This window comes from Grammomys surdaster, unplaced genomic scaffold (genome assembly GCF_004785775.1).
Source record: "Grammomys surdaster isolate TR1022 unplaced genomic scaffold, NIH_TR_1.0 141, whole genome shotgun sequence".
In the NCBI taxonomy this organism is placed as follows: Eukaryota; Metazoa; Chordata; class Mammalia; order Rodentia; family Muridae; genus Grammomys; species Grammomys surdaster.
Window position 1 is genome coordinate 4,347,816 of NW_021604599.1, and position 18,805 is coordinate 4,366,620.

Sequence of the window (18,805 nt, forward strand, 5' to 3'; positions counted from 1 at the left end):
CGGTTTCAGAGCATTCGGTACATAACCTCTTGGGTCCCCGAGTCATGACAGTGACAGTGGAGCAGGTGGAAGAGAAGGCTACTCAGCTCATGATGGACAGTGTGGCCATGACTGGAGACCGGGGTAGACTTCAAAGGCACATGTCCAGTGTTTATATAAACATTACACACCTCCTGGAAGATGAGACAAAGAAGTAAGGCTGGCCGGTTGTGGCCTTGTCCCTACTAGGGAAGGTCTTGGTTGTCTTTATGTTATTGTTTATCCCCCACCCCACCCCACCCCACTACTTATTTAATATTATTTTGTCATCAGGTGGGATATAAGAAGGGCCATTTATATCTCCTTTGCAGTCTGTCTCGAGAAGGTCTGAAGAAACAGATGGATGGCAAGATGAAATTCAGGCCAGAACTTAAGAATAGAAACACTTTATACCTTTTGTGGCTGTGGCTATGAGCCAAAAAAAAACAGAAAAAAGTCCAAAGTTCTGACTTGGATTTAGCCAAGGAAGGAAGGAAGGAAGGAAGGAAGGAAGGAAGGAGGGAGGAAAGAGGAAGTTAGTCTATTCTGTCTGATGCATAAAGGGTTTTCTTTTCTTAAGAGCTATATTTAGGTGCTTGTAGACATAGAGAATTCCTTTTTACTGTTGTGTGGACACTATAAATGTTAAGGACAACATGGGGCTCTAAACTGAAGGGCATTATTGAGTTAACTCACATGCAACTTGAGATACTTTACAGTAAAAGTAGAGTAGTGCTGAAGCAAGATTAAGTATGGTGACATATACCCATTCCATGTTAACTGATAGCTCTGTCTCAGGGGTTGGCACTTACAGTGTCTTCCTTGTTGTTGTCACAGACTGATCAGTCCCATTCATGTGACCAACCATGGATTGAACCACTGCCACTCATCGATCCTACACCAGTGGAAGTTACAAGTACCTCTCTGGAGTCTTGGTCTTCCTCCTGAGTTGAGGCTGTACTTGCCTCACTTTTAGGATTGTTTTAGCTAGACTCTGCCCATCTTCTTGTACACTAGCCCAGTTCTCTCTTAGTGAACTTGGCTGTTCATGGCTCACATCTGCCTGCCTGCCTGCCTGTCTATCATCTACCTATCATCTGTCTACCTATGTATCTTTTATCTCTCTGTCTGTCTGTAAACTTTGAGCTACAGAGTTGAGTCTAACCCTAGTGTTTTGTGAATGCCTAATCATAACCTATGAAGTGACAGGTTTTATGTCACTGGATCCTTTCCTCTGAGAGTATTAAGAGAGTGATCCCTTTGACCTTTTAGGAATGAACAGCTGCAGAAAGTGCTGGTCACTATTAAAGGGGACAAGCTATCATCTTGCATAGGAATTTCTTCCCCAGGTTGGTTCATACCAAACTTTTAAACTTTTTGATTTTGCTTCCAACCCTCTTAAGATAGTGTCTTGCTGCTCTGTAGACGAGGCGAGCATTGAACTTAGAGAAATCCTCCTTCCTCTACCTCATCAGCTTTGAAAATTCCAGATATATACCATCATGCCTGGCTTTATATCAAGCATATCTAAGAACTGGATATTCATCATGAGAAATTTTTTTAACCTGCTAGCCAGGGTCAATGAGAGAGGTGTCCTCAGGTCCACTGTGCTTGGACTTTCAGGAAGTTTTGAGTTATATCTATACAAATACTAAGCCTGGGTAATTTAATCTCCTTAAAGTCAAACATATGTCATTACTGATAGAATGTTTTATACACATCTTCCTTACTATCCACGAAGCCAATCTGCTCAAGCACAGCATTCACAAATGAAAACACTTCCTTGCCTCCAACGGAGACTTTCCCCCTTACTGAGAACTTTCCCCCTTATTGAGATTGATCGCTGGACTTAATGACATTAAGAGTTCTTAGGAGGCAGCAGTGCTCAACATCTGTTAGTACTAATTATTGCTGTATTCAAATACTAGGAAATGTACATCATAGTTCTGAACAGAAACATGGGGAACAAGTGCACCAAATGACTTGCCATCCTCATTTTTTTTGTTTGTTTTTAGAAATGGGGGAGAAATCCTAAAGAAATTAAAATTTTAATCAGTATCATTTAGTAGAAAAAGAAAACTAAAATAGAATTCTTTAAATGTTATATTCCAGCTCTTTGCCTAGTATTTAATGTAAGACCTCTACTGTGGTGCTCTAAAGATAAACAGATTGGAATCAGAAACTTATCACTTAGGTGGCAATAGCCCCAAACTCACAATGTCAAAATTTTGTTTTGAGAGCTACTAGGGTTTGAGTACAAAAATAGTGCTTTGCTTGCTTTTGCCTTGAAGACCATGTGTCACACAGAAAGACGGTGGAACTAAATCTAAAGCCCTATCTTGGTTCCCTGTCTCCTGGGTGTTGTGTTTAGGGGAATTGACATTCCTTTTGTAGGTGGGTGGTAGTAAGACTCTGACTCCGTAGGGCTTTCCTTGAGAATGAAACACATAAAAGAAGCCATCGTGCTTTCTGGCAACTTGTAAGCTCTCAATGGCTCATCTTCCTTCCTTCCTTCCTTCCTTCCTTCCTTCCTTCCTTCCTCCATCCCCTTCCCTCTTTGCTCAAAAGCTTAAAGAACTGTAGATAAGCCATGTTGGCCTCTGTGACAGACCCCAGCATCCCTTCTCTTTGTAATCTAGGTAGTACTAGAGACAAAATTTCTTCCAAGAAGCCAAGCCAAAACTTGACCTTGGAGCTTACAGGTCCTAAGCCCAACTTGCAAATCTCTGCATTAGACTGTGTCCCATTGCCACAGAGTGGAAGTCTAGTTAGACTGGCCTTCCAGAGTTCTAACACATGCCTGCTTGAAAAAAACATGGACTTAATGAACAGTGAACCTGTGAGGTAAAGTAGGTGCCGAGAAGAGGAAATTGTGTTGATGACTGGGCCAGTGCAGTTTCACACAGCCTATTGCTTTGGCATTGATGAGGTATAGCCTTGGGCTCCACTGATGTCTTTTGTAAATAATCTCTTCCAGGTTCTGTCATTTACCTCAAAACATAGTCCACAGCTCTTATCAAATTATTTCTGGTCATTTTCTTACCTCAAATTTAGTTTTTATAATTCTTATACTGATCATACTGCGATGGGTGTTTTCTCAGTAGCTGTTGTACAATGGATAATTCTTTACACCAGAGGTCAGCAAACATCCCACAGGCCATATCTAGCCTGCCTCCCATTCCTGCATAGCCAGAGAGCTAGTAGTAGTTTTAAGAATTTTAAAGGTAAATGCAGAGGAAAGTAAGTTTTTGGGATAAGAACAGCTGCAGACAGAATGAGGGCATTGCTTTTGGTCTACAAAACCTAACACAATTACTCTCTGGTCCTTTCCAAAACAGGTTTACTGACCTCACCTTCAGACTTACATCTGGAACATTTGTCAGTGACCAAATGAAATGAAGGAAGCCCTAAAGCACATTAACTGAAATAGATTAATTACAGAGGAGATGCATTGTAAGAGGAGTTAAGAGCACATAATGCATAGGAATTTGGCTAGGCCTATAATCTTTTAGATTTAGCGGATGCTTCAGATGTCTCCCAGTCTATGGCTTTGCAGAGAGTTTTATGAGGCTCAGCAATGGAGGCAGATGCTAGTAAAACCATCTGCCTTGAAGGGATGCAGACCAAGTTTATTCTTCTTTATCTTTTGTGGGATGATCTCTGGAAATCTGAGATTAGAGACCCCCAGAGAGAATAATCCCTGAAGTCATCAGCCAAAAGAAGATCTGAGAGGCAGGCTGGCATGGGATGCTCAGGCCGACCTGTTCTCATCAAGGAGGAAGCCACGAGAGAGAAGGGCTCCTTCTAGGCTGGGAGATCCAGGAGTTGGCATGATTTTACTCTGTCCATGTTTGTTCTAGGAGGGGAAGTATTTTAAACCCCTGAGTACCACAGACTGTTTCTTAAAGCCAAAGCCCCTCTTTCACGTCTACGTCTTTAGTCCCTGGAATAAAGCGAGAAGTTGAAACATCACACTTGAGGGGCTCACTTGGTCCTATCCAACAGGGAAGGTACCTGCTTCCTCAGAATATATCACAACTTACAGTAGACCTTGAAGTCAGTGTAACTGAAGGCTGAAGCATCTGTTTCCAGATAAGAAAAATTGCTAAATCAAAATTCTTTCCAAAATGTATGTGAACATAAATTCATGATAAAACAATGAATGTTTGCTTGGAAGTCAAGAAAACTAGGTAAAGAAAGTCTGTGAGAACAGGTATGAGAAAGGAAGAAAGGGCCACAAACAAAGCCAACTTCACTGTGCAGTTTTGCCTTAGGTAGTAATAATTGAAGAGAGGATACCCATTGCACCACAGCACCTGCAGAGGGCTGTTGTTACTAATTTCTGTGCATCTAGGAAAGAGAGGTTTCCTCAAAGAGTCCATAGATGAGCAGTTTATTCTGGAAGAAGAACCAATCAAAACCAGGTTGCTTGTCTTCAAGAGCCCATCTTTGGTGGTTTAGCCATGGAATGTAAAGCAATGCGTTAGGAGATTGGCTATGTTTTACTAAAATGGTAGTTATAATTTATGAATAATAAGTTGGGCTTTACTACAGATGCGGGGACAAGGAGAACTTTTTAATTACCGCAAGGAACAGTTAGCCATGCCAGCTTCACCTTTCTGCTTTCTGCTTTTCCACTCTTACCTGAAAGGGGGTGAAAGTCTAACATACAAGCAGAGAGGGAAGGCGGATAACCGAAGGGAAGGCTGCATGATTCGCATGTTCACATTGTGCTGCTGACTTCTCTGTGTAGTATAGGGTGACTAAGTAGGAGAAGGGTGATGCTTAGTAGAAACCTCAAACTATGTGATTTGAAGTTTGATGTGTCATGCATTGTCTGGAGAGATCTAAGAAGGCTGCATGAAATGATGGCCCAAGCAAAGTGCCGGAATGATGCCAATCAAGTTGAAAAGAATGCTTTTGTTCTGAAATACAGATGTTTCCAGGAGCTTTCCAAAACAGAAGCTAATTACACCTGTATTTTCAGAAGGCTTGATGGTAACCTTTGACATTCATGTGGGTTACATCAACCATATCTTCTAATTGTATCATGGTATACCCCAGGAAGGCTTGTAAGGAATGTATACTCTACCAAACACTAATAACTTCTCTTCCCTGGTGGTAAATCTAGCTGCATGAGCTAGAAATGTAATTGTGCTGCCTGTACTTAAGTTTAGAGCTCTTGGGAGAAGATCTGTTTGTAAGAGAAGCTGAATATTCATGTAACTGTCCAGACATCAATAAATTCTTATTTTACCTTATTTATTTCTGTTCCCCAGTGAACAGCAGCGCTCTTAAGCACAAAGCTAATAGGTACATTCTTCAGAGCTGTGCCCTCGCTTACCTAAATCCAACAGCCCCCTAACATATCTGTTTATCCTTTCCCAGGTAGCTCTCCTGTCAGGTGGCACGTGTATGTTTCCTTTGTCTTAGAGCACTGGAGACAGTTGCCATTGTTTGCCATCAATTAGCTGAGGGTAGTATGTCAGGGATGTACGGGTAGTGTCATTTTAGTGTGACAGCCACCCGATGTGGTTGAGAAGGGATTGTTTCATTATGCTCTTATCATGGCTGCTGGATAATGATACTCCACACTGCAAAGTGGAGCGGGGAGTGAGACAGGCAGGAAGAATAGATTTTTTTTTAGTGATTGGCAATATTAAAATTATTCATGCCGCAGGGAGAAGGGAAAGATTAGAGGGCTGGATGTGCAAACTCTTAAGAAGTGGCATTCTCCTGACACAGGTGCAATGTGGATGCAGAATGATGCCCTTCCTGAGGAGAGGCAGAGGGGTCAACGCCCTGACATTATAAGGAAAGGAAAAAGAATCAGGAAACAGCCCCATCTCATCAGCAACAAGGATTAGCATAAACTGAGGTCTCTCCCATTCTCCAATTAACTTTAAAATCAAATACAGCCTTCCTAGCAAATTACCCTGGCAGGCATTTTCCTTGCTAGAAAACTCTTTCTGGTGTGTGAATTTAGGTCAGGAGGGCGTTTTCCATTGGATGACGGTGCAATTAAATTGCTTTGAGGTGTACTGTGAAGAACGGCAGATGGTATTGGACTTAAATTTTCACTCTTGGGGACCAGATATCTGAACACTCCCAATATTGGCTGTTTTCCCCCAGCATGTCTGAAGGGAAGTCTTTCTTTGAATTCTGAAAATTAACTAAGGCTGGATCTTTACGCTCCTGGAGAGGGGAAACAAACAAAAAGGAAGCTTCGAAAATGTAGAATACTTCAAGATAGACTAAGCTTCAAGAGGGACAATTGTGTTGACATTTTAGTAACAGCCCATTTTCACTCCTTAACGAAGTGCAGTCATGCATGAAAATGACTTGTTATCTTCTAAGCTGAAATGTATTATGGGTTGTATTGCAAAGGTGTGTATTACCCCTTCAAAGTAAAGTACATTTTAACCCTTTCAGAACTTTTTCTGGTCCCCAAACACTTTGTAGTACATACATAAAAATATTGAACAGTGAAGAGCTGATTAAAGAGAATGCATAAACTCCTCCACTGCGAAGGACTCCCGTGCACAGTTTATGTGCAGTTCTTTCCACCTGGGGTTTAGATAGGAAAGCTTTATTAAGATAGTTACCATTTTGGAGCAGTGCATGTCTTTGTGATTCCATAATCCTATTAAGATTGTATTAATTGCAGTAATATAGTCAAATGATAAGAGCATTCTGTAAGCGTATGCCTATAGTTCAGCCTTTGTACTATGTGCTTTTAATTCTTTTAATCTTATTTTCGTTTCTGTATATCAGTGTGCCGACTGCACGTGTGTCTATATGACTGTGTACCACATGGGCATTGTTCACAGAAGCATGAAGAGAGTGTTGATCCCCTGGAACTGGAATTGCAGACATTTCTGAGTTCCCATGTGGGTTCTAAGATCTAAACCTGGGCCGTCTTCAAGAGCATCAAATAATGTTAACTGCTGCGCCATCTCTCCAGTCCCTATTGAGGTTTCTAAGACATTATATATTTATGTTTCTCCATACAGTCCTGTGAAGTATTACCCTTTATAAGATAAACACCTGGCAGTCTCTAGGGCTAAGCTTCCGTTTGAGGTTCGTGTGACTCCAGTTGTGCGCACCGTCTCCTGTTCCTAACCATGCTGACACCATCTGTCTCGGGTGCTTGATTTCTGATGAGGCCCAAAGAGCCAAAATTTCCATTGCAGTTAAATGGCTTATTGAGCTCCTCCCAGCTCTAAATTTCTCCTCTTGGGAGTGAGACAGAGACAAGATTAAGCTCACCTTTCATATGGACCCTCTAATGCTTGTTAATGTCTCTTTGAGAGCCAATTTACCCTGGTCTCATCGATTAGTCTGCTCCTCTGTGCCTTGACCCTTGAAATTCTGCCCAAGAGATGAATGGTCAGCCCAGACTTCCTCCCCTTGTGCTAGTCACCAAGCAATTAATGTCATTTCTCAGGAGCCCAACATGGCTCTGACATTCATTACAAGTGCGAGTCACCATCTTGGGATAAGGCTGATTCCTTTCTGGTTAGGACAGGCCAGAACAGTCCTAGGGCTTTGCAGAGGCCATGAGTGCCGCCCAGTACAGGCTTACAGGGGGATCAGCAGTCTCCACAGACACAGTAAATCTTCTGGTGGCACGTTATCCACAACCAGGACAACACGCTTGCCACAGTAAAGAGCACGTACGGCTGATTGCTCAACAATCGCCCTGCAGGCCTCACTCCTTTCCTTACCTGTGGATCAATATGCCTCTGACATGGATCTGAAATCTTTACTTGGGAAAAAAAGCGCACATTTCTTACCAGCTATTTGTATTCCAAACTGAACAATTCAGTTAATTTCTTGTCTGAATTAAATCTCAGAGCTGGAAAAGTTCCCTCATCAGGGCTGAGAATGGACAGAAACAAGTGTTATCTTTGACATGCTTCCTGAGAGTGTGGTAGCCACCTGAGTGTCTCTACTCCAAGAGGCCTTTCAAGTGCAATGCTAGATATGGTTGCACCTTGTTTCCAATCTGCCTGGTACTTGAGAGGCAGTGCAGGGTGGTGGTTAGGGGCATGTGTCCTGAAAGCTTACTTCCTGGTTGAATGTCACCTTCACTGTTTACTTTCCAGGTGACGATAGCCAAGTCACCTAACCAGGAACCAGTTTAGGATTCAAGCCTAATCAGTAAATAGCAAGTGTTTGTAAGTCCTTGGCACATGACAAGTATTCAATCAGTTATAACTGTGAGTACCCCCAATATGGAGACGAAGCAGGTGAAATGGCCATGAGACCTAGTCTAGCCCCTGCTATGCCCCGGATGCACCAGGTCCACTTTGAGAGTCACAGACATTTAGAATCTCAACATGCATCAGCCCAAGATCCAGTGAATCAGTATGTCTTACTTCCATAACTCTTTTGGGTTTTATCAGATTATCAAAGAACAAGTGTAGCTTCCCATCATTTTGAACAAGGAAACACACTTGCTATTCTTGGCTCTACTGTGAATTAAACCTAGTTTTGAGCTTGTCAGGCAAGGACTTGCCCACTGAGCTATATCCATGACTTCCTCTTTTGACCTTTGTTTCAGAAAGTCTCACTAAACTGCCCAGGCAGGCCATGAACTTGAGATCTCTTACTTCACTCTCTCTGTTAGTTAGGATTATTGGCTTACGCTAGGAGGCCCATCTGTGCTAGCTAATTCTGTATGCTTCAGACTGACAGGAAAGTCTTTGTGTTCACACTCTGAATGATGAAAACAGTCAGTAAGTGATGTGGGTAGTGGCCTACAACAGACCTCGGAATGGCTCAAGGCAAGGAGTCTTTACTTGGAGTTCCTAAAGTACTCCTTGCATCCTCTCTGTGGTAAATACCTCACAGGTGAAGTATCCCCAAAGGTATCCTGTTCTTTAGAAATAATAGACTAATAGTCATTATTTGGACAACAAGATGCTGATTGACCCTGGTTAACTGAAATAGTTCAAGGTAGCAGCCTAGACTTCACCGTCCCCGAGGGCCTGAGAGCCACATGGATCACAGAGCCACCTCTGCCTATTACTGTTGGAGACAGGGTCGAGGTCAGCCATAAGCCAGGCCCCATGAAACAGAGTCCACAGCAGTAGGGAAGAGGGCTTCTGGCTCTGGGCAGCAGGCAGAGTTCATACATTCATTGCTTCACCGGGCTTTATTTCCTTGGGGAGTTCGCCACCACTTAATCACAAAAGCAATAAGGGCTTCTAGTTTGTTCTTTGCTGTGCCTAATCAGTTGTTCCAGCTGCCAATCACCAGCCGTGTCTGTAAGTTCACAGAAAAGCCCCCTTCAAGCTTTGGAGACAGCACTGACCCCCAAGGTGACACGACAATGAAAGCCACCCCCAGGGGCAGTCTGCGTCCGGTTGATGTGGTCACAACAGTTTTGTTAATATTGTCTGAGTTCTGGAGGGATCTGTTCTCTTCAGGCTTTGATCGGTGGGCCACATTGTACAGTCCATTGGTTGAACTGTGGAAATAATTTTGAATAAGTTCAGAAATAAAAATTTTTCTTTTCTTTTGTGAATAGTCTTACAGTTCCACTCCAACATGGAGATTTTCTTCCTAAGACTGGCAGAGCCTGTGGGTTTGTCAGTAAGTAGATGCTGAAGCAGACAGGTCTATGAGAAGCCGGGAGATATTCAGACTTAAAACATCAATAAAGATTAGCACCTGCCTTGTGCAAAGAAGGTAGTGGAAGATTGTGTTCAAAGGAATGAAGAAATAATACATGGAGGCTATAGAACTTAAAAGTATATTCTAGATGTACGTCTTGATGAGGATAGGTGTTTCTGGAAGTCACTGTAGATAGCAAAGATATTTTTCTGAGCCATGATAACAGTTTCTTTGATAACAGCCAAGCCGCTGCAGCCATAGCTAGCTGACGCCACATAGTTGTCCTTTGTATGTATGTTAGAAAGACATGCTTGTGTCTGTATTACTTACCGTCAATTTCATTTCATTATTTTGGTCACAGGTAATATCTACAACTAGCAGTGATACCCTGGATGCTGCAGGCAGGCTGTTCTCTATAGACAATGATTAATAAGTCATAATCTCTCTCTCTACTTCTCTTGCCATCTCCTTCCACTTCCCATACACAGAAGCAAGTAGTTTGCTTCCTTTTGCCAAAAAAGTGATCATTTGTGTCCTGTAGAAGAAACTGTTCAAATACCTTTGAATTCAGACTTTAAATTGAAGCCTGAAAACCTCCCTTTCTTCTTCTCAAGGGATCCCTGGTAGAGAAGCTTCCCATGTCAATGTCACGAATCAGCTATAGTTCGACAGGAAAGGGCTGTGGACTTGTGTGTGACCCTTGGAAGACCCTACTTTTGTCCCTCAGCTCCGTGACGGTTAACCTCAGAAAACTTACCTAATACACCCTCTCCACCTCCTCCTCCTCCTGGCCTTTGTAGTATACCTTCATAAAGTTTCAGAAGACCTTTCCTCAACTGCACCACAGAGCCTTGGCTTTCAGCTCCAGACTCTTGGATGCCCTGAGGTTAAGATGTGCCTGCTTACAAATCTGAGAGAATTAATACTACCCTGGGGCAATCTTTGATCAGAAAGGAATAGAAATTGTTAGGCACAATTTCTACCTCTATATTAGAGGCCCAAGATAGATTTTTATTGGCATTTAGATTGTTTGCCTTTATTCATTCAGAAAGCAAACATGAATTAATGCAGTTGGTAATAACAGATATGTCTTGTTTTATAATTTATCCCAGGACCAAGTTCTGTGTCTGCCATATGGTACCAATCCACAAATATCTGTGGAATCATCAGCTCCTTAGAGAAGTCTGAAAAGAGGCCATGGCTGTAGCTCCAGGATAGCTCACTTTCTCACTACACACTGTGTTCTGGGTTCAGTCCTCAGCAGAGGAGAAGGAGGGAGAGAAAGGCAAAAGTTCTAAACTAAGTATGTCACAGTAGAGGATATGGCAGAAGTAGTCAAGGAGAAACTGCTGGAATAAATTCCAGATGTGGTTGTTTATCTGCCTTGGGTAGAGCCACAAATGAGTGTGTTGAACTGTTGGAGCAGTGTTAAGAGGTCTGCATTAGTAAACCTTGGCATAGTGATAGAATCAGTGCATACTTGTGCTTCTTTCTCTTCAAGCTGAAACCCCGTCAAGGACAGAAATACACAAATGGTGGAGCAGACAAATACATAGCAAGCATACCATTTAAAATAAATGTTGGATGGATGGATAGATGATGGACAGATGATTGAGTGATAGGTGTTGGTTGAGAGTCCTTCATCAAATCCTCACATTCAGTGACAGGCTATAAATGACACCCGAATTGCCTAGCTATTTAATTGTATCTAATGTCAAATCCAACTAAAGCAGTTACCATAGACCTTTGGGAAGCACCCTGTGTTCTGCTGAAGCATATTGTAAAGCATGTCCAACCAAGTTTCCCCATTGCCCACGAGGTTGTAAACAGTGAAGGCAGTTCTTCCCTTGTGATAAACATAAACACATACAACAAAAGTACCTCTAGGCGTGACTACACGATGGGTGCGTTCAGCAACAATTATGAAATAGAAGAGTGCTGTTGTCTCTCTACCTAAAGCAGAGCTTTTTAAAGGTAGCTGTGTTTTCACTGTGCTTCTGTGACCTACTTATTCCATTCATTTTTAGAGCAGTATATAAAACCCAGGCTTCATGCTGACAAACACCAAGGTTGAGACTCACTATGGCTATAGTCAATCCAAGCAGCCTTCTCCCCTGGGCCACGTTATTATGGGGAATACAGACAGACTTGTGGTTCTCTGAGCCAGCAGGGCACAAATGAGGGCAGTGAGTCATAAGGTGACTCCAGTGACTTTGCAGACGTGTAACTTTCATGGAAGCTGACACACACAAGAGAAGCCCGGGCTTGACTTTTTGAACCAGTAAGCACTTCCTGGCCTCGCTGCCACTTCAGGGCTTAAAGGACTTCGGAAGGGTGAAGGTTTCTGAGGAGAACCTGACAGAATGCTGATTTACCAGAAATAAACCCTTCAAATGAGATCACACCCATGTCAGTAGCTTTTTGAGCGGGAAGATGGTAATTGTGTCTCTTCACATGCCCCTGTAAGTCCTTGAACTCCTATGCCATTGGATTAGTCTTTGGGGGGCTGGGTCATCTGGGGTCTTAATTCTATCCTGGTGAGGTTGGAAGAAAGTGATACTGGTCTAAAAATACAACTCCCTGAACTTTTCAACCTTCAAATCTTTTTGATAATATGACTTTCTTAATCCTGAACTTGATTTCTTTAATTAAAAAAAAATCCATTTGTTCTTTGATATTAGTAAAGTTCAAAAGGGGCAGAAATGGGCATAGAACAGAGAATTCTGAATGCCGGGAAGGAAGTGAAGGAAAGTTGGTAATGATGTTGTCTGATTACAGCCTAATGAGATGTCTGCCGAGTAGGTCCCCACACTAAGGCCCTTCCTCTCTGATAGACTTTGAAAGTGACAAGCCCTGGTTATCAGGTGACATCTTACCAATTAGCTGATGTAAACGGGGACATTGGCAAGTTTGAGGTCTTTTACAGTTCTCAAAGGTGAAGCTGCCTGGAGAACGAGGCTCTGACTCACCCTCCGTGTGTGAGTGTGTGAGGGGCAGTGGTGGGGACAGACCCAGAGCTGTGTAAGAGGACTACCTTTGCTTACTCTCTCATTTTGGATAAAGGCCTCTTTGGAATGAGAGCAAGAGGATTCATCACACTGCCAAGGAAATGTCTGCAGTGTATCAGGCTCTTAGTTCAGAGTATAGGACTCTATGTTGGAGCTGCAGTCAGGTGCGCTCTGTTGTCTTCGTGCTGACGTGTGGCAGTGGCAGAGAGAGCAGGGCCTGGCCCACAGCATCTTACTGCACAGTGAGAAGATGTAGAAGGCCCGTGCTGAGGCCCTTACAATCAGCTGACTGAACATGCCACTGTGCAGCTATCATCCTCTGTGACTGGAAAACACACAGAACCCTCTGCATAGAAGCAAACAGCACAGGATTAATTGTAATGACCAGACAGAGAGCTGGCAGGGCACACAGCACTTCGGAGGCGAAGGTGAGCCTGGAGCAAGTTCAGGCAGAGCTCCTGAGATGGTGGTGAAGGCACAAGAGCCAGAGAACCTGTTCCGGCATAGAAACAAAAGCTGTGTGTATCCAGAAAGGAGAGATCTGTTCCCTAAAAGGCACTCAGAGAAAAACAAACAAGCCCCTGAAATATGCTTGCTGTCAGCTTTTGGTGTTTCAAATGTGGGCCTCCTTCAGGGCACCGTCTCACGCTACTTCTCTCTTGATTTCAGCTCCCATTTTCGCCAGCAATCATTCAGCCCGAAGTGGAACAGCTGCTGGGGCCATGCCACCCCCACATCCTGTCAGTCACCCTTCTCCGGGACATAATGTACAGGGGAGCCCCCACAACCCCTCCTCCCAGTTACCTCCACTCACAGCTGTGGACGCAGGCACTGAGAGGTAAGGCCATCTGTCTCTCTCTCATAATAGGTGTCGCCGCCAAACCTCCCTCTGCCGAGAAGAGCTCTGACAGTTGCTGAATTTTATTAATAATCTGTTGGTGGGTTGAGTTACCCAGGGGTGACATTTTAAAAGTAGCATACCCCAAGTATGTGGACCAAATATCTCATTATCTGTAACAATTTTTTATATGCATAACAAACGAAATGATACTGGCAATCAACAGCTCAGGTGTCAGAGCTGGAAGATGCATCACAACAACCCACTGTTGTCACCTCTCCTCATCTTGTTTTGGGACTCAGTTTCCAGTGAGTTGGGGAGCTCTCTGGGTAGGAATGGTACCATAGTCACACAGATAACAATACAAGTTTGTGCACTAGGCAGGTTTCTATTATTGGCAGAATGGCTGGGAACAAAAAAGAAGAAACATGTAAGTTGGTCTTGGCTCATGGTTTCAAAGAGCTCAGTCTATGGTCAATGGGCCCTGCTTTGGGCTCATCAAGGTAGGAATATGTGGCAGAAGGGGTCTCTTCACCTCCTGGTGCCTAGGAAGTGAAGAGTCAGAAAAGAACAGCATTCTCAATTGCCCCTTCAAGAGCATGTTGCCAGCAACCTAATTTCCTTCCACTAGACCCCACTTCCTCAGAGTTCCACCCTCTGTCCCAAGAAGAACTACAGGGAGGTGCCAGGGCAATGCCTCAACATACAGGCTATGGGCATGTTCGTCTCCCAACTGTAGCACCATGGGAAAAGATTATAAGGTGACAGAAGACATTATGTGACTGATCAGAAAGCGACTGTTCACACAATACCTTTGGTTGGTATCTCCCTCATAAGGAATTTCTGTGGGAAAAGCATCCTTAAAGAACTCTATGTTCCATGTTATTTTTACTTCTGAATTCTCCAGTGGCTTTCGAGGTTTGGGTCTGAGGGTGGGTCCTCATGCCTCTGCTTCCCAAATGCATCTATTTCTGTGAACCACAAACCCAAACAGTTTCTCAGTGAGCAAAAGGAATGGTGGTATAGGCGTCAAGAGAAAAGAAATTTTTCTCCACATAGGTAAAGGCAAACAGCATCCAGAGGCAGTAAGGTAACCTGAAAGATCTGGAGGAGATGAGGGCACACAGCAAGCATAGACTGTTGACCCTTCAGAGTAACAGCATGCAGGATGCACACGGTTGATGGTTGAGTGATAGTGGGCTGGCTTCAGTGGAGCCTTGTGTTTTAGAGGAGTTGCTTCTACCCTGCTGGAAGCAGATAACCATTGTTAGGAGAAATGCACAGTCAGATTGACATTAGAGAAGGAGGAGTCTGCATAAGAAAGGCATTTGCAGTTGAAGTGGGAGATAGGGGAGGTTACAGAGTGAAATTGCAGATTTCTCTTGAACACAGTGGAAGTAAGAGAAGAAAGAATTCACTCAAGAGCTTCATTGGAAGGCAGACTTGCTGAAGAACAGTGGAAAGGAGCCAAACCAATACCCAATTTCTCTCTAGAAACTGTGTCTTTTAACAAATTTTGGAAAATAAAGAGAGTGGGAGAAGGGAGGGAGGGAGGGAGAGAAAGTGAAAGAGAGAGAAGGAATAATAAATCAAGTTTCAGAGTTGACTTCCGTGAGGTGGGAAAAGATCCATATGGATGTATGGGATCACTAGAAATGTGAGTCAAAAGGTAAAAATTATTTCAGCAGTCCTGTGTACATGGTAAAGTGTAGTCTACCTTGGAAGGACCTTAAGCAAAACTGTGTCAGTGGTTGTCACCCCTTACATTCATTCTCACTGGAGACAGGAAGTCTGTCCTTCAAGGTCCTGATGCATTCCAGAAGCTGAGAAGAGCTTTTGTGCAGTTTGCAGGTGGATTAAAAACAGTGCTCACCATAGCATACAGTAGGCCACATGTGGCTTCCTCGACAAACATGTGGTACCTTGGTATGAATGACAGATTACAGTTGAAATCTAGAGAGTGTGCAGTGATCAATAATGTCAGTACCATGGTGGGAGAAAGGAGGAAGAGGATGGGAAGACACAATAGCTCCAAGGGAGTGAAGGAAAACATGTTGCACTTTTGTGGGTTTATATTGCTGTATGCCCTTGCCACAGGGTGTGTATCCCGACCCACACCTGACTGACTGGGCAAATGTGAGATGTGGGCTATCTCCTCCAATCAGGTTACAGAAGAGGATGACATGAGGAAACCCTGAATTATTCACTATGTTTGCACTAGGGACCCGGATGAAAACATGGAGAGGAAATGGGTTTACCTTCCGCCCTGGTTTTATACATCTTTGCTCTGTTTGCCTGGGAAATCCCCCAGTAAAAACTCCAGCAGTTTTCCTAACGGAAACAGGTTGATCACACGTTGCGATTTTAGTGGGACACTGGCATCTTTTCCTGCTTTGCAGGCATTGATTCATCATTTACTTAGCTTTAGCTCATTAATAAAATGGGCTGAGTCACTGTCAGAAGTTAGAAAGGGCCCACCGCAGCTGCCAATCTAACATCAAGTTCTTTCATCCTGACCATCATAAAATAAAGTTTTCTCAACTTGATGAGAGTCTGTTTGTATTTTTAAATACTAACTGAATGACACATAATTTCAGGGATTTGAGCGGTGCCATAGACCAACCCCTGATGTTGATTTGAACTCCTTATGGGAAGTAGTGTTTTACTATGTCATGTTGGATGAGCCACCCGTACTTTATGTTGATGACAGTGTCTTCCCTTGAGGGGAGCTCAGTGTCTCTGGAAATGTTAAATCATTGGGCTTTACATGTAACCATTACACCAAATATTTACAGGTGGCCATTTTGAAATGGAGAAATCTTAGTAGTCCCAGTGATAAGTCACCTAAGTTTGTGTCACTCATTCTTCCAAGAGAACATAAGCTGCCTCTCATCCTTCTGAAGGCCACAAGCTTTGCACAGTCTGTAGTATCAGTGACAGGGAAGTGGGCTCTCCACAACGGAGGAGCTTATAAAAGCTTTTCTGGGCCGCATTTCTGAGATTTCTGAGACACAGAAGATTAAAAGTAATGAAAGGATTGTGTCTCTTTACAGAATGTATAGTCTTGCACAAGAATTAAGGCCAGAAAAATGTTAGGAATCATTGTTTTGGAAAAAGTAGTCAAATCACCTTCACCGAATAAAGACTGCCAGTTTCTTGAATCCCTGCTAAGTACTAGAAACCTAGGGCTTGTATGTCTCTGACTAACCAAAGCTAATGCTCATAGGGACCATGTTCTAACTCACCACTGGAAACTTGGTACCATCTGCCTGGATGCTGAAGGTCCAAGAGTCACTATTTGTCCTCACTGTTTTCTCAGTAAAGCTCTCTGTCCAGACAAGTCATACTGTTCACTCTTCTCACTTAGCTCACTTGTTGTGGTGCCTTAACTCAGCCTTTCTGACTATTGTATGCAGCCTTCAGCTTAGCTTGGTTTTCAACCCAGAAACCTCTCCTATGTCGGGTCAGAGACACATACCCCGGGGAAGTCCTTGGTTCTTAAGATGTGTTTCGTAGATCTACCAGCTAGAGCTGAGTTCGATTTGGGAGGACAGAAGCCTTGTTTCCTCATAAGCTTCAGAGTACTTTGCTCTGAGTTCCATGCCATGTACTGAGGAAGCTTTAACAAGGGATAAAGAGCATTGAGGGGAATGTCTAGGGAACAAGAACCCACTGTCCCATGGAGGGTTCTCATAGTGTTCTCTTTGTTTTTGGGTTGGGTTGGATTGGGTTGGGTTGGGTTGGGTTGGTCAGAAGGACAGTGTCTTGATCTTAAATGCTTCTGCCATCTTATACCTCCTACATACTTTGATGCAATTCCTAGGTGTCAGTCCACCACACATTTAGGCATACACACATTGCTAAGAGGTGTAGTACTTTCTTATGGCCTGGTACTATTATCTTTTATTTGCATATGTAGCTTCAGAATACCTCTCAATTAGACCTGTTGCTTTCCTAGTCCTGCTCCTGAGCAAACAGGTATCTTGGTGTCTTCGTCTACATAGCTTCTTCAGAGCCTCTGTCTTCTGAATGTCCTAGTGTATGTTCAGTACTCATAAAAATGTAACAAGATGTTAAAGTTTATCAGGATCTATCTTAGCCCTGGGGGCTCTTGAGTCCATTGAGTCTTTCTCTGGGCTGGTAATTATGAAGCATGAGAAATGGTGGACATTGAATACACCATGGGAGACAGCCAAGCCAATAGGCCATAATAAATTACAAGACTAAAGAAAGGGTGGTACAGTGACTTTGTAGGCACAGAGGAAAAGCATCTATCCTTAAAATGGGGTGGAAGCCATAGAGGAAGCAGTATCTCCCCTGAAAGTCAATGGTCTATAGGCGTTAAGAGTGTGTACAAACGTCAAGGACAGTAACAAGCATGACTGTGACGGAGCATGTCACTGAGAGTTACCCAGTATTAGCCACACTGAGTTTGAGCTTCTTGTTTGCCCAATAGAAAACCATGGTGACTGTAGCATTCATACTAAATGTGCCTGATCTTCTACAGAGAATGCTGAATATCTTCCAGAAGAAATGACAAGGAACAGGAAAGTGTTTCATTTGGTCCTCAGTCAGACAAAGGCTGTTCTTTGAAACTCTTAGACTCAAGACTGTGGAGTTGATGTTATTTTACTTTCTAGTACAACTTAAAAAGATCATTTTGTTCTTTGCCATTCTGAGAGTATATGCTACATAGTTACAGCTTTTCAGGTCTTTGAAGAGTCCTCAAGTGTAAAAAAAATATTGAAAATTATCTCTATGTTAGAGAGTAACAGGTTTGGGACGAAGAAGCATTTGTTGACCTTCCTTGTCTATTACATTAGAGGAAAGTTGACTCCTGCTACAAGTTCTCCACATGACTGTGTACATCCTCACACAGATACAATTTACTTAGTGCTTATCACTGTGTGACCCCTGATGTGTATGGCAGATACTTTGTCATGTTCACAGAGACATTCTAACCCAGAGGGCAACAAATAAACACAGAGAATAACTAACATCTATCAATCTTGATTCTCATGATTCTGTGACAGGAAGTGAGCACCATAGCAGCAGGCTCTACAATTGGATGGCGAAGATGCCAGCATCAGAGAGTTATAGTAGAAGTCAAGATGTTATTTTCACTTAGCATCTCCTGAGGATGTCTGATGCTTTCTAGAAAGATGACATCCATGGGCATTTGAGATTAAGAGAGCAAGAGTCTAAAATCTCCCTCCTCTCCCAGTATGAACATATGTGTGTATGTGTACACATGTGCACACACACATTCTCATATTCATTCTGTCTCTCTCTCTCTCTCTCTCTCTCTCTCTCTCTCTCT

The 18,805-nt window shown here is 43.1% G+C and overlaps 1 protein-coding gene across 1 annotated transcript in view; it reads left to right on the forward strand.

Moving 5' to 3' along the window:
* The window catches only part of Glis3 (GLIS family zinc finger 3), a 398,320-nt gene that overhangs the window by 349,207 nt on the left and 30,308 nt on the right, over window positions 1-18,805 (forward strand). The window contains exon 7 of the mRNA XM_028764109.1: window positions 13,317-13,485. Within this exon, the coding sequence (XP_028619942.1) occupies window positions 13,317-13,485 (169 nt within the window). The remainder of the gene's footprint in view (window positions 1-13,316; window positions 13,486-18,805) is intronic.